General features: G+C 33.5%; 2 protein-coding genes across 12 annotated transcripts in view; one reads left to right on the top strand and one right to left on the bottom strand.

Annotated features, from left to right (window-relative positions):
* On the bottom strand, window positions 1–7,287 carry LOC119610140 (ankyrin repeat domain-containing protein 13D). Of its 2 annotated transcripts, none has more exons than XM_037965250.1 (10): window positions 6,792–7,284; window positions 6,277–6,409; window positions 6,019–6,189; window positions 5,812–5,955; window positions 5,431–5,747; window positions 5,267–5,359; window positions 3,974–4,162; window positions 3,583–3,913; window positions 3,321–3,519; window positions 1–875 (listed from the first exon to the last, which is right to left on the bottom strand). In XM_037965250.1, exons 1-10 carry the CDS (start codon window positions 6,888–6,890, stop codon window positions 659–661), a joined length of 1,893 nt encoding a protein of 630 aa, XP_037821178.1. In that variant the 5' UTR covers window positions 6,891–7,284; the 3' UTR covers window positions 1–658. The 2 variants fall into 2 exon arrangements, with proteins under 2 accessions (XP_037821178.1, XP_037821177.1); XM_037965249.1 differs by lacking the exon at window positions 1–875 and adding an exon at window positions 2,435–2,873 and having other exon boundaries at window positions 6,792–7,287.
* Window positions 7,288–7,903: 616 nt separating this feature from the next.
* Window positions 7,904–22,893, top strand: part of LOC119610136 (lysophosphatidylserine lipase ABHD12) — a 31,985-nt gene continuing 16,995 nt past the window's right edge. For 4 of the 10 annotated variants that reach the window (XM_037965244.1, XM_037965237.1, XM_037965236.1 and 1 more), the window contains exons 1-2: window positions 7,904–8,069; window positions 14,606–14,816. The gene's annotated coding sequence lies outside the window, so the exon portion shown is untranslated. Of the gene's footprint in view, window positions 8,070–14,605; window positions 14,817–18,996; window positions 19,137–22,893 lie in introns of those variants that run through there. The other 6 variants (XM_037965246.1, XM_037965240.1, XM_037965245.1 and 3 more) reach the window with 6 other exon arrangements.

Genomic DNA, 22,893 nt, shown 5'->3' with positions numbered 1-22,893 from the left:
TTTTTAAAGATTTATTTCTGATTTTAGGGTTTGCATTTTTTTCATTTGATTTATTACTTTTATTTTAATAATATAACAAATTAAAATATAATAGTTATTTTCATTTTTTACTCTATATATAGAAGTGTAAGTGTGTGTGTTTGTTGTATTGGTGTATATAATGGTGTACTTATATATGTATGCATGTGTGTATATATAAATACATATGTATATTTTATTAAGTATACAAAGTAAAAATAATTTTAAGTGTATATAATTATAATTATAATAATTGTTGATTCTTAAGATGACTCTTGATCTGATCTCCTTGCTCTACGTACATACATATACATGTATATATAAATATAAATATGTTTAAATAACATTTAACTTAAATTTGGCATAATTCATTAAAAAAAGGGAACTACATAAGGCAAATTATAAAATTATATAAATTATAAAAGTAATATAAACGAAATGAAAATCTATAGTTTACTTTAGTTATAAATTTATGCCTTTAATGCAGCATTTGCAAAATGCTGAAATCAAATTAAACGAAAAGCTACAATAAAGGAAACACAACCTTTAAGTTGAGTTTTAAAACTCCAAGGTGAAAAAATTAATTTAAAGGATTTAAAGTAAAAACACAAAAAAAGAAAAGGAAAACGTTAACTTACTTCTAATGTTCTTGTAAACTTAACTTTAAAGCTTGTTCTATCATCTCCTGTTCACGTTGTCGCTCCAATTCGTATTGCTGTTGATCCTGTTGGCTGAGACGCAAAGCCAACGCTAAATCCGGATCGATATATTTAAAGCCACCATCGTCATCATCATCTTCGGAAATGGGAGAGCCACCACCCGTTGTATTGACAGCACATAAAGACTCTTGTAAAACTCTACACATAAAAAGGGAAACCACAAAGAAAAGGCCAAGGTTTTTGGGATCAAATATTCAGGTTAAATAGCGATAAAATGGAAATTACTTAAAACACAATTTTTTATTTTTCGACCGTACTTCAACAAAAGCATTTTAAATCCAAAAAGCTAAAACCAAACGAACTTAAAATTGAATAGAACGGAACTAGAACTGAATAAGAATTGAACTAGAACTAGAACTCAACTAGAACTAAACTAGAACTGAACTAGAACTGAACTAGAACTGAACTAGAACTGAACTAGAACTGAACTAGAACTGAACTAGAACTGAACTAGAACTGAACTAGAACTGAACTAGAACTAAACTAGAACTGAACTAGAACTGAACTAGAACTGAACTAGAACTGAACTAGAACTGAACTAGAACTGAACTAGAACTTAACTAGAACTGAACTAGAACTGAACTAGAACTGAACTAGAACTGAACTAGAACTGAAGTAGAACCGAACTTGAACTGAACTAGAACTGAACTAGAACTTAACTAGAACTTAACTAGAACTGAACTAGAACTGAACTAGAACTGAACTAGAACTGAACTAGAACTGAACTAGAACTGAACTAGAACTGAACTAGAACTGAACTAGAACTGAACTAGAACTGATCTAGAACTGAACTAGAACTGAACTAGAACTGAACTAGAACTGAACTAGAACTGAACTAGAACTGAACTAGAACTGAACTAGAACTGAACTAGAACTGAACTAGAACTGAACTAGAACTGAACTAGAACTGAACTAGAACTGAACTAGAACTGAACTAGAACTGAACTAGAACTGAACTAGAACTGAACTAGAACTGAACTAGAACTGAACTAGAACTGAACTAGAACTGAACTAGAACTGAACTAGAACTGAACTAGAACTGAACTAGAACTGAACTAGAACTGAACTAGAACTGAACTAGAACTGAACTAGAACTGAACTAGAACTGAACTAGAACTGAACTAGAACTGAACTAGAACTGAACTAGAACTGAACTAGAACTGAACTAGAACTGAACTAGAACTGAACTAGAACTGAACTAGAACTGAACTAGAACTGAACTAGAACTTAACTAGAACTGAACTAGAACTGAACTAGAACTGAACTAGAACTGAACTAGAACTGAACTAGAACTGAACTAGAACTGAACTAGAACTGAACTAGAACTGAACTAGAACTGAACTAGAACTGAACTAGAACTGAACTAGAACTGAACTAGAACTGAACTAGAACTGAACTAGAACTGAACTAGAACTGAACTAGAACTGAACTAGAACTGAACTAGAACTGAACTAGAACTGAACTAGAACTGAACTAGAACTGAACTAGAACTGAACTAGAACTGAACTAGAACTGAACTAGAACTGAACTAGAACTGAACTAGAACTGAACTAGAACTGAACTAGAACTGAACTAGAACTGAACTAGAACTGAACTAGAACTGAACTAGAACTGAACTACTAGAACTGAACTAGAACTGAACTAGAACCGAACTAGAACTGAACAAGAACTGAACTAGAACTAAAACTGAAATAGAATCCAAAAACAAAGCGGCTGGGGTTTTTCCGGATAAAATATTCGGTTTAAATAGCAATAAACAGGAAATTACTAATAACTCTACTTTTTACTTTAATGAAAGCATTGAAAAAGCTAGAACCAAAATGAAAAAATTAAATAAATAAGAACTGAAACAACAACATGCATTTAAACTACTTGAAAATATTTTTCATTTTTTCCATGTCATTTTTAAAATGTGTTGAGTTCTGTGTGGAAGGCATACGATAATTTCTGTTTTGTTGATTAGTGGGTGAGGGATTTAAAGAACTTGATGAAGTGGAAGCAGTTGTGTTGCGTATAGGTCTTGATGGATTTGGGGAATATTTGCCATAATTAATGTTTTGATGGCGAAATTGTGTATAGTTTTCTGTAGTCAAACGATTGGGTGTTGTTCTGAAATGTAATTTCGAGGACAATAATCTAGCAAAGGTTTGAATTTATTTAGCGGAAAGGGACCGTATAAGGGAAAGAAATTACAAAGATAAAATTTAAATTTGATTATTCTTTTTTTAATAGAAGAAACATGCTTTATTATACACAAGCCAATTATGTGTTTTGAATTAGTTCTTCATTCCTTTGGGAATATATTTTCTTCTAGAAAACACATTAAAGGCTATAGTTAAAAAAAGGCTAATTTATTGAATTACTTTTTAATAAAATAAACCGCTAAATGTCCAAAAACGTTAAAATTTAATGTAAAAAAAACGTTAAATTTTAATGTTAGGACTTTTATAAAAAGTTTTTAGTCCATGGAGTCAGTAAAAACTATTTTAAATTAAATTTCAAAAGCTAAATAACTTTAGTTACTCCTACAAAATAATAATGCATGCTTTTTTATAATAAGAAAATCCTACTATTAAAGCTTACCTTTGTAATTGCTCATCCTCTTCATCATCGGCTCCCACACCTTGTCCTCTCAAGGCCTCCCATATATCAACCTTATCCGTTGAAGTGCCATCAAAATTTAAACCACAAGCACCACCAGAAGATTCAACTAAACTTTGTTCAATGGCATATTGCAGCATGTCATCCTCATCTAAAGGCATTTGCCGTCTAGAGTCAGCACCTTTTTTAAAATTATAACAAATTAGATTAAATAGCTTCAAAACAATGTTTTTAAACAATATACCCTTGTTTGTATAATGTGTAGGTATATCGAAACAACGATCATCAACAATACATGTTATACGATCCTCTTCATTTATCGTTGTTACATTTTCAATTGGCATTGTCATGGCGAATACATTACCAAATGTAATGCACGCATTTAGCACATGGAATAATGGTATTTCTACTTTAACTGGAAAACCGGAAGGCAGTTGCATTGTAATAAAGTCTTTTAATTTGGACACATGTGGACTGGCCATTGTGGACATAAGATCTAAAATGGGAAGTACTTGTTCTTGGAGACGCATGGGATAATCTTCACAAAGCCATAAATTTGCTTTGAAACGTTGAATCTAAAGTGAAAAGCAATTAATTGGTTTATTAGGGAAATGTAAAATTCATAAAGAACTTACTTTAGTGTTAACTTTTTTGGGTCGCCCTATATCACGACCATTTAAGTCTACATAGGCTGTAAAATACTCCTGCGGTGTTATGACATTTTTAGGAGAATTAGAACCGGAATTATTAGGACTATTGCTATTAGACGCAGCTACTTCTTCCCCGCCATCTGTATTATGTTCCTCAGTATGAGGTGTGGGAGCCTAGAGAAGGAAATAAATTAAAAAAAATAAACTAAGCAACAATTCTTCAGTTCTGGTTCAGTTGTAGTTCGGTTTGTAGTTAAGTTCTAATCCAGATCTAGTTCATTTCTAGTTAATTTCTAGTTCAGTTCTAGTTTAGTTCTAGTTCAGTTCTTGTTCATTTCTAGTTCAGTTCTAGTTCAGTTCTAGTTCAGTTCTAGTTCAGTTCTAGTTCAGTTCTAGTTCTAGTTCTAGTTCAGTTCTAGTTCTAGTTCTAGTTCAGTTCTAGTTCAGTTCTAGTTCAGTTCTAGTTCAGTTCTAGTTCAGTTCTAGTTCAGTTCTAGTTCAGTTCTAGTTCAGTTCTAGTTCAGTTCCAGTTCAGTTCTAGTTCAGTTCTAGTTCAGTTCTAGTTCAGTTCTAGTTCAGTTCTAGTTCAGTTCTAGTTCAGTTCTAGTTCAGTTCTAGTTCAGTTCAGTTCTAGTTCAGTTCTAGTTCAGTTCTAGTTCAGTTCTAGTTCAGTTCTAGTTCAGTTCTAGTTCAGTTCTAGTTCAGTTCTAGTTCAGTTCTAGTTCAGTTCTAGTTCAGTTCTAGTTCAGTTCTAGTTCAGTTCTAGTTCAGTTCTAGTTCAGTTCTAGTTCAGTTCTAGTTCAGTTCTAGTTCAGTTCTAGTTCAGTTCTAGTTCAGTTCTAGTTCAGTTCTAGTTCAGTTCTAGTTCAGTTCTAGTTCAGTTCTAGTTCAGTTCTAGTTCAGTTCTAGTTCAGTTCTAGTTCAGTTCTAGTTCAGTTCTAGTTCAGTTCTAGTTCAGTTCTAGTTCAGTTCTAGTTCAGTTCTAGTTCAGTTCTAGTTCAGTTCTAGTTCAGTTCTAGTTAGTTCAGTTCTAGTTCAGTTCTAGTTCAGTTCTAGTTCAGTTCTAGTTCAGTTCTAGTTCAGTTCTAGTTCAGTTCTAGTTCAGTTCTAGTTCAGTTCTAGTTCAGTTCTAGTTCAGTTCTAGTTCAGTTCTAGTTCAGTTCTAGTTCAGTTCTAGTTCAGTTCTAGTTCAGTTCTAGTTCAATTCTAGTTCAATTCTAGTTCAGTTCTAGTTCAGTTCTAGTTCAGTTCTAGTTCACTTCTAGTTCTTTTACTTACTTTTTCTCTTAACGATGCTAAATCTGGACTGGCTATATATTCATCTTCGGCTAAACCTAAAAAGCTATGGAATGGTGTTCGGGAGGTTTTAGCCTAAAAAAAAAAAAATAATAAAAATTTTAAATAAACCATTTCCCAATATTTTCCAAAATTTCCATTGCTACCTTGATTTGTTCTTCTGATAAATGATCCATTCTTGTTTTTGTTACAAACTCCACATTACTAGCCCCATAAACTTTACAATTATAACCATTTATAACTTCAGATTTTTCACTACGCCAACCCCATATTCCCGATTTATTACGTTCAAAACTGATTTTTTCCATTTCTATATTATTTGTTATGACCGGAGCATTAAGGCGCGCTCTTACCGATCCTATGGGTGGTGGTATGGCCACTATATCACCAATATCGGAGCTCATTTGTTCAACCATAACTTCATGGGTATCATGATCGATTTCAATCATGGTAGCACTATCCTCTGTGAAAAAAGTAAGAAGGAATGGTTTTATTTTTGCACTTAAGACTTAAAAATTAAAACTTACTTAAACCTTTAAATATATACGAACGATTCCCTCGTTGCCAGGTGTTATTTTCAAAACCCAATAGGGTCGTATCTATTCTAACATTAGCACCACGTTTATACACTCTATAGGTATCACTAGGACAAAGGCGTGACATTAAAGGAACTAGAATTTTAAACAGAATTAATAATTTTTCATAAAATTTTGCATTTTACATTATGTTCTCACCCCATGAAGTAAATTCCCATTTCATTTCTATATAAAAGTCGGGAGCATCCAATAAATGTTGCAATAATTTAGGGACATGTGTAACTCTTTGCACATGACGCTGTAAATCACGTACTTCCAGTATGGCAGTTAAAATTTCCTCATTACCCGAACAAACAGCTTCCTGGACAACTTGAAGATGAAATAAAAGAAATATCTATTAGATACGCCCTCTCTTAGTTAGACACGTTATTTATTTGCAAATTAAACGTAACTTACTTGACCAACCCTCATGCTCATAGGTGGCACTACATTTGGCAGCTAAAAGATTTTTAACACATTGCAAATGTGCTAATTTCACCGCTAACATTAAAGGTGTACGGCCACGGGGATCGATTTGTTCCTTATCAATCTAGAACAAATAGAAGTTCAATATGAGTAAGTGCAAGCAAAAATACAAGCTTATCTTTAAATTTAAATTAGTATAAATTTGCTTTAGTATTAAATGGTAAACAATACAATTGTTTAACAAACAAAAAAAGGTAATATATAATTAAATTAACTTCCAGCTACTAATGACAAATATGTTAGGTTTGCTGTATAGGGCACCTTTTTTCAATAGTATCTTATTAATGCGGAAATATTGACCCGGAAACCTTAATTTTTTTGTTTTCTTCTCCTTTACAACTTGTTTTACACATTTTTGCCACTTGACCCTTTCCTTAAATTGTCATTATTTACTTTTAACTTTAGGGCCAATGGTCTCCTTCTTCTTAATGTAAATTCCAACTTACTTTATCATTTTTTAGCAACTCCCTTAATTCATCCACATTATTTTGCCAGATATGCCAGTGCAAGGGATATTCTTGTTTAATTTCTTCCAATGTTTTCATTTTTTTTTAGGAAATTAATTAAAATTTTTGTAGCAAAATTTCGTTTTTGCACCTTGTGGTCTTATTTTTAATTAGTAGGTTTCTTTTTTTAAGTTTCACTTGTCTTTTTTACTTCTAATAATTTGTCTCAGCTGCGCAAACGTTAATTTTTCATTTGTTTTTATTTCTTCTTTTGTTTTTGCGGTCTTCGACTGCCACTGCCCTTACTAGTAGTAATTTTATTTATTTATGTTTTATTTACTGATGTGTTTTTTTTTTCGTTATTAGTTTATTGCATTTTTCGCCCAATTAAACCTTAATTTTCTAATTCGTTTTTATGTTTATATTTGTCGGCCGCTTTGTGTTGGCAAATTCTTATTTGTTTTCTAACTTTGTTTGTCACAATGACACTTTCTGAGTCAGAGTACAGAGCCATACTGAGCGGAGACTAAACGGCGTTGCTAATAAATACCATTGGCGCAAATATATAATTAACTTAAGTTAATTAAAGCGTCTCAAAAATAACAGTTTTTTCTAGGATTTCAATACCGTTATATATTAAATGAAAAATGTTAATTTTAATTTTCGTTTATTATCCTAAATGCTTGTTAAACAGATTTTAAGCCGCCGTCAAATTTTGTGTGTTTATGGTCGTAGTAAATTAGGTATTTATGGAGATTTTGTTGTTAAACGTTTTTAAAATTATAAAAGATAAGAAATCAATTTTCATAAATTTAACTAATTTTACCGGTTATTTAAATAAAATTTAGCGATTTCTTCAAAGTCGTTTAATATTAGTACTTTTTACTACAATCTTGCCAAACTACACTGAACATGCTGCACAAACACAAAAAATCAATCGAACAGCTGTCAACAGAGTACATAACATAGAGAAGAAACTATGCTGTCAAAAAACACAATTTATTTACAAAAAATGAGAGTAATGTGCATGGATTAGTGAAAAATTCAATAGGAAAACAAAAACAATTGTCGTATGTGTGATTTTATCTCAATATTTTTCTCCTCAAAGTTTCGTTTCTATGTTTTTTCTCCTCTGTCTGTCAGTTGCGGTATAATTATAATTAAATATAGAGGTGGTGTAGGTTTTTTTTTTACTATTGTTATTAAAAAAAATTAAGTTTTCTTTAAAAATTAAATAAAAAATATAAAATTTGCAGTAATTCATGGTATATTTTGTAAGTAAGTATTGTTAATTAATTTTATCTTGCACCTAAAAAATTTTAAGAAAGTCCAATGAAAATAATTTGTATCAGAAACAATTTTTCCTACGCAATTGATGTAATTTTATAATGATGCAAAATTTATTGTCTATTGAAGTATAGTATTTTGAGGAAATTTATAAGAAAACCAACAAAATTTCAATGTTGTTTGTAATCTGAAAGTCAAGGTCAGTTACATTGAAAACAAATGTTTCTAAATTAAAATAAGCGAAAACTATTGAATTGCATTTTTATACAATTTGAGGCTGGTATTTTTTCGGCCAAAAATAATAAACGAGTGCCCTATTATACTAAAATAGTTTTCTTTGTGATTTACATACATACATATGTATGTGATTTGTATACATATTTAACCGGTTGAGTAAATAATCACTGAATTTGGCAAATAAGTTACTTCTATCTACAACTAAGTTATAGGAATAGTCAACATATTTTCAATATTAGGATTTGTCATAGAATCCAATTGTTATCTAAGATACTATTGCCTTGGGAAGGACAAGTAATTTGGTCTTAATTAATCTGTGATCTAAAGAGTGGCATCTCTTACTCTAAGACTAAGTTAGAATCATATACAGGATACATAATTGCTTATTATGCCAATCTGTTGCCTATGTAAATGATGAATTTGTAACTGCTTCAGTTCTGATCCATCTGGGATGATATCATTAGGAATAGAAGATTGATAAAGTTGTTAATAGTTTAAAAATTAATAAGTCGATAGTGTACAATCGATACACTTTATACTAGACTAGATCGTTGCCGTTTAGGCGCCTCGGCAGCAGGTCTAACCACTTCTGCCTCAGCTGGAGGATCGGAGCCCTTTAGCCTAGCCAGGAGGCTTTTCGCCCATTTTTGGCCTACTGCCAGGACTATAAACTGCCGTCCCACTGGGAGCAAACAGACCATCAAGCCGTCCAATCTGGAACAGACGCTTGATGGATTTCAGGACTTGCACACTTAAGTGCGTGAATCAAATGATTCAAAACGGACTTTCTGTTGATTGCCCTGTCTCAGTGACAGGAGAAGCAAATCAACAGATCGTTACTAACAGACCGCCCAATGTGGGAAACAGACATCTGTTAGGTGGGAGGGGTAGTTCTTAGTTTCGTGCTCGTCTCATGACCCGTCTTACAAGGGTGACCCCTAGGAGGCAGCCAGCTCAAGCAAAGCTGTCTCCGTCAGCATGGCCCATGAGATTCATCGCACTTAAGCCTTCACATCGCGACAAGATGACTACCCTTCGTGAAGGAAAGGATTGTTAGTAAGGACCAATAATTTAAACAATGGTTTCTCTACGGTCTAGTCTGTAGTCTAGTCTATAGAGTAGTGAGTAGTCTATCGGCTTGTCTAGCCTCTAGACCGTCTCTATTCATGTCTAGTCTGTAGACTAATATACAATCTAGTCTATAGACTAGTCTTCAGTCTAGTCCATAGTCTAGTCTGTAGACTAGTCTACAGTCTAGTCCATAGTCTAGTCTATAGACTAGTCTACAGTCTAGTCCATAGTCTATAGTCTTGTCTATAGTCGAGTCTGCAGTCTAGTGTATAGTCTGGTCTATAGTCTAGTCACTATTCTCTCCTAAAAAAACATAAATTTTTCATTCTAAACTATTTAAATCTCATTATACACAAACAAACTCATAAAAAATCTTAATTTTGCAAACATTTCTATGAAACTAACTACAAATATAAATAAAATTATTCATTATTGTCATAACTTTTTCCGCTATGTAAATAATCTACAGTAATTATAATTCTATATCAATATACAATACAAATAAAACTATTATACTTAGGACATATGCAAATATTTAATTAATTTCTTGACAATTATAATTGTAAATATTGTAAGGTTTCTAATAAGTTCTATTTTTCATTTACTGTTACTAGTCGTCAAATACAAAATCCTACATTAGCTATAAACGCGTACATATATAAATTTATTTGTTATTTTGTTGTACAATTTATTTCTGTCTAATTAATTTTGAATATTTTTGTACATCTGTTGAAACTACTATAAGGCGGGCGTTGTCAGTAGCAATTATTATATGTTGGGGTATTCTTTGGGACTTGTGGGAATTGTCATGAGTAAGTTAGTTTCTTTTTCTAGTTTATTTTAACAATTTTATTTTAACAGTTGTTTTGTGAAATATAAGTTCTCATGTAAAACAAAGGGGGGACTAGAAATTGAGTTTAAATATTTAATAAGGAAATATTATTGATATTAAACAATAAGTGGAGCTATTTTAACAATAAGGACCGTTAACTTATCTTAAATCTTTTAATTTAAATAATCAGTGCTTTATGGAATGAGATGACTCATCAACATAAAACAGAGAAGCTGAAGCCACTTTTTATATATGGCTGACACCGGTCCTTGTTCAAACAATTTACTCTAGTGCTCGAGCTATCTAAGGCTAGACTATGGACTATAGAAGAAACTATTGACTTGACTATAGTCTAGACTATAGACTAGAGTATAGACTAGACTATAGTCTAGACTATAGACTAGACTATAGAATAGACTATAGACTAGACTATAGACTAGACTATAGACTAGACTACAGACTAGACTATAGACTAGACTATAGACTAGACTATAGACTAGACTATAGACTAGACTATAGAATAGACTATAGACTAGACTATAGAAAAGACTAGAGACTAGACTATAGACTAGACTATAGACTAGACTATAGACTAGACTATAGACTAGACTATAGACTAGACTATAGAATAGACTATAGACTAGACTATAGACTAGACTATAGAAAAGACTAGAGACTAGACTATAGACTAGACTATAGACTAGACTATAGACTAGACTATAGACTAGATAGACTAGACTAGACTAGACTATAGACTAGACTATAGACTAGACTATAGACTAGACTATAGAGTAGACTATAGACTAGACTATAGACTAGACTATAGAATAGACTATAGACTAGACTATAGACTAGACTATAGAAAAGACTAGAGACTAGACTATAGACTAGACTATAGACTAGACTATAGACTAGACTATAGACTAGACTGTAGACTAGACTATAGACTAGACTATAGACTAGACTACAGACTAGACTACAGACTAGACTATAGACTAGACTATAGACTAGACTATAGACTAGACTATAGACTAGACTATAGACTAGACTATAGACTAGACTACAGACTAGACTACAGACTAGACTATAGACTAGACTATAGACTAGACTATAGACTAGACTATAGACTAGACTATAGACTAGACTATAGACTAGACTATAGACTAGACTATAGACTAGACTATAGAATAGACTATAGACTAGACTATAGACTAGACTATAGACTAGACTATAGAATAGACTATAGACTAGACTATAGACTAGACTATAGACTAGACTATAGACTAGACTATAGACTAGACTATAGACTAGACTATAGACTAGACTATAGACTAGACTATAGACTAGACTATAGACTAGACTATAGACTAGACTATAGACTAGATAGACGACTATAGACTAGACTATAGACTAGACTATAGACTAGACTATAGACTAGACTATAGACTAGACTATAGACTAGACTATAGACTGACTATAGACTAGACTATAGACTAGACTATAGACTAGACTATAGATAGACTATAATAGACTATAGACTAGACTATAGACTAGACTATAGACTAGACTATAGACTAGACTATAGATTAGACTAGACTATAGACTAGACTAGACTATAGACTAGACTATAGACTAGACTATAGACTAGACTATAGACTAGACTATAGACTAGACTAGACTATAGACTAGACTAGACTATAGACTAGACTATAGACTAGACTATAGACTAGACTATAGACTAGACTAGACTATAGACTAGACTAGACTATAGACTAGACTATAGACTAGACTATAGACTATAGACTAGACTAGACTAGACTAGACTATAGACTATAGACTATAGACTAGACTATAGACTAGACTATAGACTAGACTATAGACTAGACTATAGACTAGACTATAGACTAGACTAGACTATAGACTAGACTATAGACTAGACTATAGACTAGACTATAGACTAGACTATAGACTAGACTATAGACTAGACTATAGACTAGACTATAGACTAGACTATAGACTAGACTATAGACTAGACTATAGACTAGACTATAGACTAGACTATAGACTAGACTATACTAGACTATAGACTAGACTATAGACTAGACTATAGACTAGACTATAGACTAGACTATAGACTAGACTATAGACTAGACTATAGACTACACTATAGACTAGACTATAGACTAGACTATAGACTAGACTATAGATTAGACTATAGACTAGACTATAGACTAGACTATAGACTAGGCTATAGACTAGACTATAGACTAGACTATAGACTAGACTATAGACTAGACTATAGACTAGACTATAGACTAGACTATAGACTAGACTATAGACTAGACTATAGACTAGACTATAGACTAGACTATAGACTAGACTATAGACTAGACTATAGACTAGACTATAGACTAGACTATAGACTAGACTATAGACTAGACTATAGACTAGACTATAGACTAGACTATAGACTAGACTATAGACTAGACTATAGACTAGACTATAGACTAGACTATAGACTAGACTATAGACTAGACTATAGACTAGACTATAGACTAGACTATAGACTAGACTATAGACTAGACTATAGACTAGACTATAGACTAGACTATAGACTAGACTATAGACTACACTATAGACTAGACTATAGACTAGACTATAGACTAGACTATAGATTAGACTATAGACTAGACTATAGACTAGACTATAGACTAGGCTATAGACTAGACTATAGACTAGACTATAGACTAGACTATAGACTAGACTATAGACTAGACTATAGACTAGACTATAGACTAGACTATAGACTAGACTATAGACTACACTATAGACTAGACTATAGACTAGATTATAGACTAGACTATAGACTAGACTATAGACTAGACTATAGACTAGACTATAGACTAGGCTATAGACTAGGCTATAGACTAGACTATAGACTAGACTATAGACTGGACTATAGACTAGACTATAGACTAGACTATAGACTAGACTATAGACTAGTCTATAGACTAGACTATAGACTAGACTATAGACTAGTCTATAGACTAGACTATAGACTAGACTATAGACTAGACTATAGACTAGACTATAGACTAGACTATAGACTAGACTATAGACTAGACTATAGACTAGACTATAGACTAGACTATAGACTTGACTATAGACAAGACTATAGACTAGACTATAGACTAGACTATAGACTAGACTATAGACTAGACCATAGACTAGACTATAGACTAGACTATAGACTAGACTATAGACTAGACTATAGACTAGACTAGACTAGACTATAGACTAGACTATAGACTAGTCTATAGACTAGACTATAGACTAGACTATAGACTAGTCTATAGACTAGACTATAGACTAGACTATAGACTAGTACTATAGACTAGACTATAGACTAGACTATAGACTAGACTATAGACTAGACTATAGACTAGACTATAGACTAGACTATAGACTAGACTATAGACTAGACTATAGACTAGACTATAGACTAGACTATAGACTAGACTATAGATTAGACTATAGACTAGACTATAGATAAGACTATAGACTAGACTACAGACTAGACTATAGACTAGACTATAGACTAGACTATAGACTAGACTATAGATTAGACTATATACTAGACTATAGACTAGACTATAGACCAGACTATAGACTAGACTATAGACTAGACTATAGACTAGACTATACACTAGACTAGAGACTAGACTATAGACAAGACTCTCGAAGAGGATATAGACTAGACTATGGACTAGATTATAGAACAAACTGTAGACTAGACTATAGAATAAAATATAGACTAGACTATAGACTAGACTAGACTATAGGCTAGACTATAGACTTCACTTTAGTCTACACTATAGATTAGACAATAGCATAGACTGACTCGATTATATACTAAACTATATACTAGACTATAGTAGACTATAGTTATGACCTTTTTCGCAGTAATTTATCAAAGGTTTATAAAACAAAATTTCATACGAAATTGTTCTATAGAACTTTGCTAATTGTTTATGAATAATAGCTTTAATTTGTGATTAATGTCAGTTAAGTTAGCGGGCAAAAATAGATTAAAAAATGAAAATTTTGCTAGAATACTTAAGAAATACTAAAGAAATTATATTTATAGAAAACAAAGAAAAATACTATTTAAATAATTTGTGGCAAATTATTGAACTTTTTTCAATTTCCTTAATAGCCTTTAACCACAATTATTATGTAATATTACATTATACTTTAATTCTATTACGTACATTTATCTATTAAACGTTTAAAACTTGTTTCATTTTTTTTTGTAATTGTAGTAGTTCCTAACTCAATTAAATATTAATAATCTTACTCATTTCAATTTCATTTTCTTTCTTTACAGATTTGTGCTTGTTTCTTTAATAGTAAATTACTTTCAACGCTGTGACTTGAGTATTATTATATTGTGTGCTGTGTTGTGTTTAAATTGTCCATTATTTCATAGTTATTAACAGAAAAAAGGATTTAACAAACATTTCTGAAAGCACTAAAAAACTAGGCGCAATTTTCCGAAAAAAAAGTATTATTTTCAGTTCCATTTGTTTATAATTTAGGTAATATTTTTGATTTTTAATTTAATTTTTAATTTTTTATATAATTATTTAATAATGTGATAAGAAATCTATTACAATGAAATGCATTAGACTAAAGAAATCAAGGATCTTTAGTGATCCATCAATACCATTAACCCTTTAACTTTATTATGCAAAGAGCAAATTCCGTGAATCTTTTCTAGTCGACTATCAATTTTAAGCAGAGACAGTGGGACTTGCAAATGAGCGAGTTGACATCCGAAATTAAAATCCCGGCGAACCAAGACTCACCCAACTGAACTAGAATATCTGCAGTTTGGTAAATGAGAACAAGTGAAAAAATGGTTTAAACGTGACTTCAGGATTTTGCAAGTTGTGGTCCACAGTTTGAAATATCAACAAAACACGACAAAGAAATTTTCTATGTGTATTTTTCAGAAGACAATTTACAGTTCTTCAAGTGTTACTATAATTTCAATCAGAGACAGCAAGGCTAGCAGAGAAACGAGTTGATGTCCGAAATTCCAATCCTGGTAAATCAAGACACACTCAATAAACAAGAATGCCAAAAAAATTTGTTAAGAACAATCTGTATGTGTTCTTAACAAATTTTTTTGTTTAACTTCAGGATAATTAGTAGTCCACAGTTGTCACCAACCCAATGAAGAAAGAGGACAGTTATTAAGATGAACTTAAAACATCGCTTTTTATTTAATATACCAGTTGCATGATTAGACTTACAAATAGATACTATTAGGTTAGCAGATAAGCAAGTAGACATCCGAAATTTCAAACCTTGCGAACCAAGGTTTTCTAAGCTGAATAAGTTAAGACCCCATCATATCTGCTTTTGAATAAAGGAACTGTTGTTTGTAAACTTCACAAGTCTGTCGTCAAACTAAAGAATGGACTGACCCCCAAATACTGTAAAAACAATATTCATCTAACATAACAGTTAATGAAATTTAAAGAAACAAATCGCTGTTCGACGAAAAGTATTGTAGGTGATCGAGGTTTTGGACTTTCTAGTTCCAAATTCTCTCAAGCAGAAGCCACATCATATTCTGCCTTATATTTTCGAACGACCAGTAAAAATGCTCGTAAAATATTTAGAGCAGAGACCATATTTATCTCATCAATATAATGGAATTTTATGTATTTCATAATTATAATACTATTTTATCTCTACAAATATATAGCAAAAGTCATCATTACTATTTTATTTATCGATTGTTATACTATTTATAAAACGATTAAAATATAATTATACGCTCATTAATTGCAAAAATAATTTTAATTTAAAATAATGATTCATAACCTACAAATAACATGTTTAACGTGATTATATGTATGTCTTGACGGACCTCAGCCACATGGAAGGAAAACTTAGGTGTCAATTTTTGTATATGTCGGAAAGCTGGGCAATCTGGATCTTCGACTAAAAAAGAGAGGTAATCATTGAAGCAAAATTTAGAAGATCAGATCACGTTCACCTTTACTGATACAACACTGCACCCATATGCCTCTAAACTCTCTGGAAGCAAGCCACTGATCAAACTTTGCCAATTTCAATGGATTTGGCGAATGAATTTGCAAAGAGTGACCAAAGCGACATTGGTCCTACACTAATGCAGAAGAGCAATAGAGAAGTCCTGGGGTATAAACCATAAAAACTCCAAATAAATCTTCGACATGGTACTTAGTAAAGCATATACTGTAGTATGGTGCTCTTGTCTGGTGGAAATTAGCGAATCCATCAAATGCTCTCTTTGTCATGATATTGGGTCAAGAGTTTGTCCTCAACTCAGCGAATAGATTCAGGACTTAGGTTTTATCGAATTTACAATGATACACCAATATTCAGGCCGCCCTAAGGGCTATAAGTGGTATTTATACAACATCATACTTAATCCTAGAATGCCGGACATCCCTAAAACGAATGGCGAACATTCCACAGTAGCCATTAATGGCCTCGGTGACCGCCATTTGATGCAACATTTCCCGGGCGCTTGCAATTGACAGTCTGTCGACGTCCGATGGTATGACGTCTTGGATGTCGCTGCGAAAGCGTCGGAAGTCCATCCGGATGTGCCTGGGAGGGGGATCCTCCATCAGAATCTGATGGTTGGGGTGACTAGGCAGATGGCATGCCAACAGGAACTGTCTAGTCAACAACACATTATGTTGTCTGACTGACAGTAACCTGGTCTCCTCATGTAAATGATCCACATTCGTGATCTTGACACAACCGGTTGCGATTCGAAGTGCACTATTCTGAGCCGTTTGTATCACTCGCCATTGGGTATCACTGAGGAAAGAGGTCCATACTGGGGCAGCATAATTGAGAAGAGAGCGACCAATAGCCTTGTATGTCGCTACAATCGTTTCTTTATCCATGCCCCAAGAGGTGCCAGCTAAAGCTTTAAGGACCTTGTTTCTGTTTCGAACCTTTTGATGTAGTTTGCGTGCCCTGCGAAGTGAAGGAGGCTGTCAAAGACTACCAATAATATTTTCGGGTTTTGAGCCGTGGGGATAGTACGTCCTTCGACGGAGATGTTTAGCGCCGTCCTTACTTCTTTGGTCCAAGAGGTGAAAAGTGATACCGAGGATTTAGAAGCAGATAACCTAAGTTTGCGTTCCTGAAAAAAGTCTGTAATGGTGGTCAAGTATTGTGTAATTTTGGCGCTTATGTCGTCGATATTGACACCTGATGAAATGACGGTGCAATCATCTGCATACGTCACCAACGAGATTGTATGCACGAAGGTGATCGCGTTGTTCTGCCGAACGTGCAGCCTGAGATGGAAAGTTTGGTCTACTATTCGGGATTCTTCCTGCGGGGATAAAGCGCTTTGCCGCCTGAAAGACAGTTTTCCTAAATATTGCTTCACCCCTTCTGGCACATGTGGGGGCGGCAAGTGACGTAATGAGTCATCTATGTAGTTCGTAAAGCCGTACCAGTCGGCTTTGTTGTAATTTACGAACGTGCGCTTATCTGGCTCCACAAAGTCGCTAGGCTTCTCTACCGTGATCAGGATTGGTATGTGATCGGAGTTTAGAGCTGTTTGAGCTTGCCAGGTGATCTGGGCAAGAAGCGACATACAGACTATAGAAATGTCCGGGGAGCTTGAACAGCGGACTGTAGTAGTAACTGGCCACTGGTCTTTCGGACTTCATGCTAGAAGACTGAAATTACCTAGTAATGCATTTCACAAGAGTTGTTAAAATAAGGAGAAAGAATCATTTACTATTAGATTCAAGAATCAGATGAAATCCCTTTAAGCTCTTCTATAAAGGGACACACTATGAATTTCAGTGGTCTATGAGTGGAGTTGTTCTTAACCTAACCAGACACTAAACGTATATATTTCAAAGTTCCTTTTAGAATCTACAAATACTTCCTCAATTGCAGTATGGTCGGTCTATCTATCTATCTGGGATTTTAATGCTATTAGATTTAGGAATCAGATGAAATCCCTTTAAGCTCTTCTATAAAGGGAAACACAATGGATTTCAGTGGTCTATGAGTGGAATTGTTCTTAACCTAACCAGACGCTAAACATATGTATTTCAAAGTTCCTATTAGGATCTACAAATACTTCCTCAATTTTAGTATGGTCAGTCCTTGATCAAGTATTCTATTTAGGATCTTAATGCTATTAGATTCAGGAATCAGATGACATCCCTTTAAGCTCTTCTATAAAGGGAAACACAATGGATTTCAGTGGTCTATGAACGGAATTGTTCTTAACCTAACCAGACGCTAAACATGTGTATTTCAAAGTTCCTATTAGGATCTACAAATACTTCCTCAATTATAGTATGGTCAGTCTTTGATCAAGTATTCTATTTTATTGTTCCCTTTTTTGGAGAATTAAATAATTTTTACACAAAAAAATATTTCTTTCACCACAAATTTCGGAGAACTACATCAAAGAACCCTGAACCAAATCCACTCAAAACATATCAACCAATGCTAAATATCATTCATAACTTTAGGGTGACTAAGAAATGTATTTTTTTTATTAATTTATTTAATAAATTACTTAAATAATGTTTATTATTGTACAAATACATTGCTCTCATTACGCTCCACTACTGCTCTTATCAAACACATATGACTCTTGTTTAAATAAAAGTACTCTCTTCAACAGAAATGTGAAAAAATAAGCACTCCTAAAGAAAAATAGACACATGTTGCCATTAAGTCTGTAACGGTCGGTCTAGCGGTTAACACGTAGTCGTAATTTTGAAAATTAGAAAAATAAAAAAAAGAATATTCAAATAAATGTAAAATAAAAAGAATATTAAAAATATAATAAAATTAATTTACAACCAGATGTAAATAGTTTAAATGACAATAATATGTTGAAAATAACAAAGAAATGCTATAAAATAAATTATTTAGTTGTTGCAAATTATTTAAAATTCAGCAGAAAATTAGTTCAAGTTTTACTAAAACAAATATCATAAGTTCATATTTTTGTATTTCCTGTTCCATACTGCTCTCTAATTATAGATGTTATTGGTTTGATATCTTCTTATAAAATTAGTGTAAAATAATATAAATCTATTGTTACAAGCCATAACCAACTAAAAGGAATTGTATTAATAAGTATTCTCAAGATTGATTTGAAATCAGTATTTTTCTCAAAAAGTTTTTACGAAACTTCCATTTAAGACTTAAGCGTTTTATGCTTATGACCACAAGATCAACACTATTACTATAGTAATTGCACGCTTTAGTATTGTTGTTGTTATTATTCTTTGTCATCTGATCTTTGACAGTAAACTGAATAAATTGAAATAAATAATTTAATTAATTAATTGTTGCATACAATTTCTTTGAATTTAGTTTTTGTGTAAAAAAAAAAATTAAATAAAGTAATAAATTTAATTTAATTTTTGTAAATTGTTGCAGTAATTTATAAAAAATTTTAACTGATAAACAATAGAAAGTGAAATTGAACTTTGATTTTTAACAGTTTGAGGAATAAACAAACTAATTATTGAATTAATTCAAATAATAAGGCAACTGAATATAATTATGAAGTTAATTAGTTATTAATTATATATATGGAATTATGTAGTACTTAATTATTGATTATAAATTAATAATTTAAAAAAAGTAGATTTTTTTCTTGAAACTATTTAATTTAGTTTGACGCAATAAGTGTAATTAAATCCCGCTGATTATGGAATATTTTACAAAATTTTCTTGGAATATATTAAACTTTGTGCTAATCGTTAATGAAATCTAATGCAGTGATCGGGAAATTTACACCAGATATGTTTTTTTAAGGTCCATAGACTTTTAATTGTGCAATGAACTTGAATAGACAAAGTGTTCGTTATCTCACGAACTTTCCCTGAGAATTTCTCGATTTTTCTTGTATAAATAATATCAATTAATCTAAACGGCAGCCATAATAAGAAAAATTACTTACCGGCTTTACAGACTACGATTCAAGTCCACTTTTGCTAGGATCATAGAGGTTCCTTTTTAAATATGTGTAAGAAAGAGGATGATTGGTTCTTGTTGTTGTTCTAGTAGCGACATTCCCTACTCTTCTTATTCCTCACTCTGGTTATCCAAATCAGTTAGATCTAAACCCAGTAGACGAACCACATCTATCTGTAGAGTCCAAAGGGATACAAGTACCAGCTGAGTTGGATTTGCCCTGCAGTTAAAAAGATGTTGAACATTGTGTGGGCCCATGCCACACGCAGGACAGAGATCTTGAATGGTGTCGTTTAAACGAGTTCACCATCCCGATCTTAGTTGTGCCAATACCACTCTAGTGATACATGATAGGTTTCGTTCCTTGTTTGAGGGACGACCTCCTAGTACAATACTATCGCGATGGGAATTGATGGAAACTTCTAATGCTTTTTGGTGGATGGTATTTATCGCTCTCATACAGACGAAGATTTTTCCTGACATGCCTCGGAAGGGATTCTAACTCCGTAAGATGGTGATTCGAATAGCCCCTCCAATGACATTCCAGTAGAAACCTCTTTGATAGCATGATGTTGTGTTCCATAAGCGAAAGCTACCACTCTAGTGCTACGTGGTAGGTTTCGTTCCTCATTTGGAATGGATGGGATACGACCTCCTAGTACAATACTATCGCGATGGAAACTTCTATCGCTTGTTGGTGGATAGTATTTATCCAAGTGTTCTTGGATGTCGCTCTCATACAGACGAATATCGTCTGACATGCCTCGAGAGTTGGATTCTAACTTCGTTAGTAGGTGATTCTAGTGGCCCCTCTAATGACATTCCAGTAGAAATCTTTTTGATAGCATGATGTTGTGTTCCATAAGCTAAAGCTACTACTCTAGTGCTAAGTGGTAGGTTTCCTTCCTCGTTTTCAATGGGTAGGGGACGACCTCCTAGAACTATACTATCGCGATGGGAACTGATGGAAACTTCTATCGCTTTTTGGTGGATAATATTTATCAAGGTGTTCTTGGATGTCGCTCTCAAAGAGAAGAAGATCTTTCTGACATGCCTCGAGGGGGGATTCTAACTCCGTTAGATGGTGATTCGAATTCGAATGACATTCCAGTAGAAACTGCTTTGATAGCATGATGTTGTGTTCCATAGCGAAAGCATCTTCGTCTCCTCACGTAGATGTTCTTTCGACGTCATTTGAATACAACCTGTTACTGTTCTAAGGGTTGCGTTTTGACAGCTTTACAGCTGTGTGTGGCTAACTCTTGGAGTCCACACTGGCGCAGCGTAGTTTACCACTGAGCGGCCAATCGTTTGGTGGGTAGTTAACAAGGTTTCTTTATCCATTCCCCAGGTGCTGCCGGCTAGAGACTTGAGTACCTTGTTTCTACATCTCATTTTGAAGGTTTAGTGTGCGCGGAGAACGTAAGAAGACTATCGAATGTGACACCAAGCTATCGAATGTGACACAAGTAGTGTCAAAGGGACTCTCTTTTGAGAGAACCACTTCACTCGTTAGATGTAGTATAGCATAGTATTAAATCGAGACTGTAGCCGTAAGAAATCTCAGGAGAATATTAAAGTTTGATCCAGATATCTAACCAAAGTTGGATATGAAGAAATTGACAAGGAAACTGTTTCTCTTAGATGGTAGAGCAATGCATTGGCAGATAAGACTGTCTCTTCTTTTCGAATGTCACATCCAGCTTTAGCCCTACTTCCTTTATGCAAGTGGTGAAGGGAGTTGCTGAGTAGTCTGTTGGTGATAATTTTAAATTCCTCGAATGAAAGAAGCTGGAAAAGATCATATAAGTAACTGTTTAAAAAAAATGGTTGGTTGGTTATCGTGGTAGTTCACTGCGCAAGAATAGTCAAGTAGAGTAGATGGGGCTCCGTTTTGACAGGACCACTCCACTCGTCAGATGTAGTATTGCATAGCATGAGATCCAGCCTTTAGCCGTCAGAAATCTCAGGGAGACATTAAGTTTTGATCCAGATATCTCACCAAAGTTGGATATGAAGATATTGACAAGGAAACTGTTTCTCTTAGAGGGTAGAGCAATGCATTGGCAGAGAAGACTGTCCCTTCTTTTCCTCTTTCTTTGCAACTGCGATAGTATTCATTGAAGGAGAGATCAATCCGTTTTGCATGTCTGACCACCACTTAGTGTATAGTTATAGCTACTATCACCTTCGATATATCGCGTTTCTCATTGAGAGAATGTCATAACAACTAATTAGATCCAGCCTATAGCCGTAAGAAATTTCAGGAGTTCATTAAGTTTTGGCCCAGATATCTCAACAAGGTTGGATATAAAGAAATTGCCATGGAAACTGTTTCTCTTAGCGGCTAGAGCAGTGCATTCGCAGAGAAGACTGTCTCTTCCTTTCAACTGTCTTTGCAAATCCGATAGTATTCATTGAAATGGTAGCCCAAGCCGACTTGTATATCTGCCAAGCAACCGGTGTCCACTTATTACTGCCATCAGCCTCGATATATTCCGGCTATTTCGGGTTATAAGTTGTCTTGTGCATTTATCATTAAATGAAGGCCACAATAACTTGGCCCCTCTAAATGGGCCTCGATTATTTCATATATATTCAGCCTTTTGAAAAAAGAACCTGAGGATAATGCTATTG

This window comes from Lucilia sericata, unplaced genomic scaffold, assembly GCF_015586225.1.
Source record: "Lucilia sericata isolate MDLA Ls3-8-SP2 unplaced genomic scaffold, ASM1558622v1 Contig001125F_arrow, whole genome shotgun sequence".
Taxonomy (NCBI): domain Eukaryota; kingdom Metazoa; phylum Arthropoda; class Insecta; order Diptera; family Calliphoridae; genus Lucilia; species Lucilia sericata.
Note: the sequence above shows the minus strand (reverse complement) of the source record. Positions and strands in the feature narration are given on the sequence as shown.

Coding starts and splice junctions, on each gene's coding strand:
- LOC119610140 (XM_037965249.1), bottom strand. CDS start 6,890: ATGAAAACATTGGAAGAAATTAAACAAGAATATCCCTTGCACTGGCAT. Junction 5,748..5,811: donor GTATATATTTAAAGGTTTAA/GTAAGTTTTAAT, acceptor CTTTTTTCACAG/AGGATAGTGCTACCATGATT. Junction 4,163..5,266: donor TAGCATCGTTAAGAGAAAAA/GTAAGTAAAAGA, acceptor TTCCTTCTCTAG/GCTCCCACACCTCATACTGA.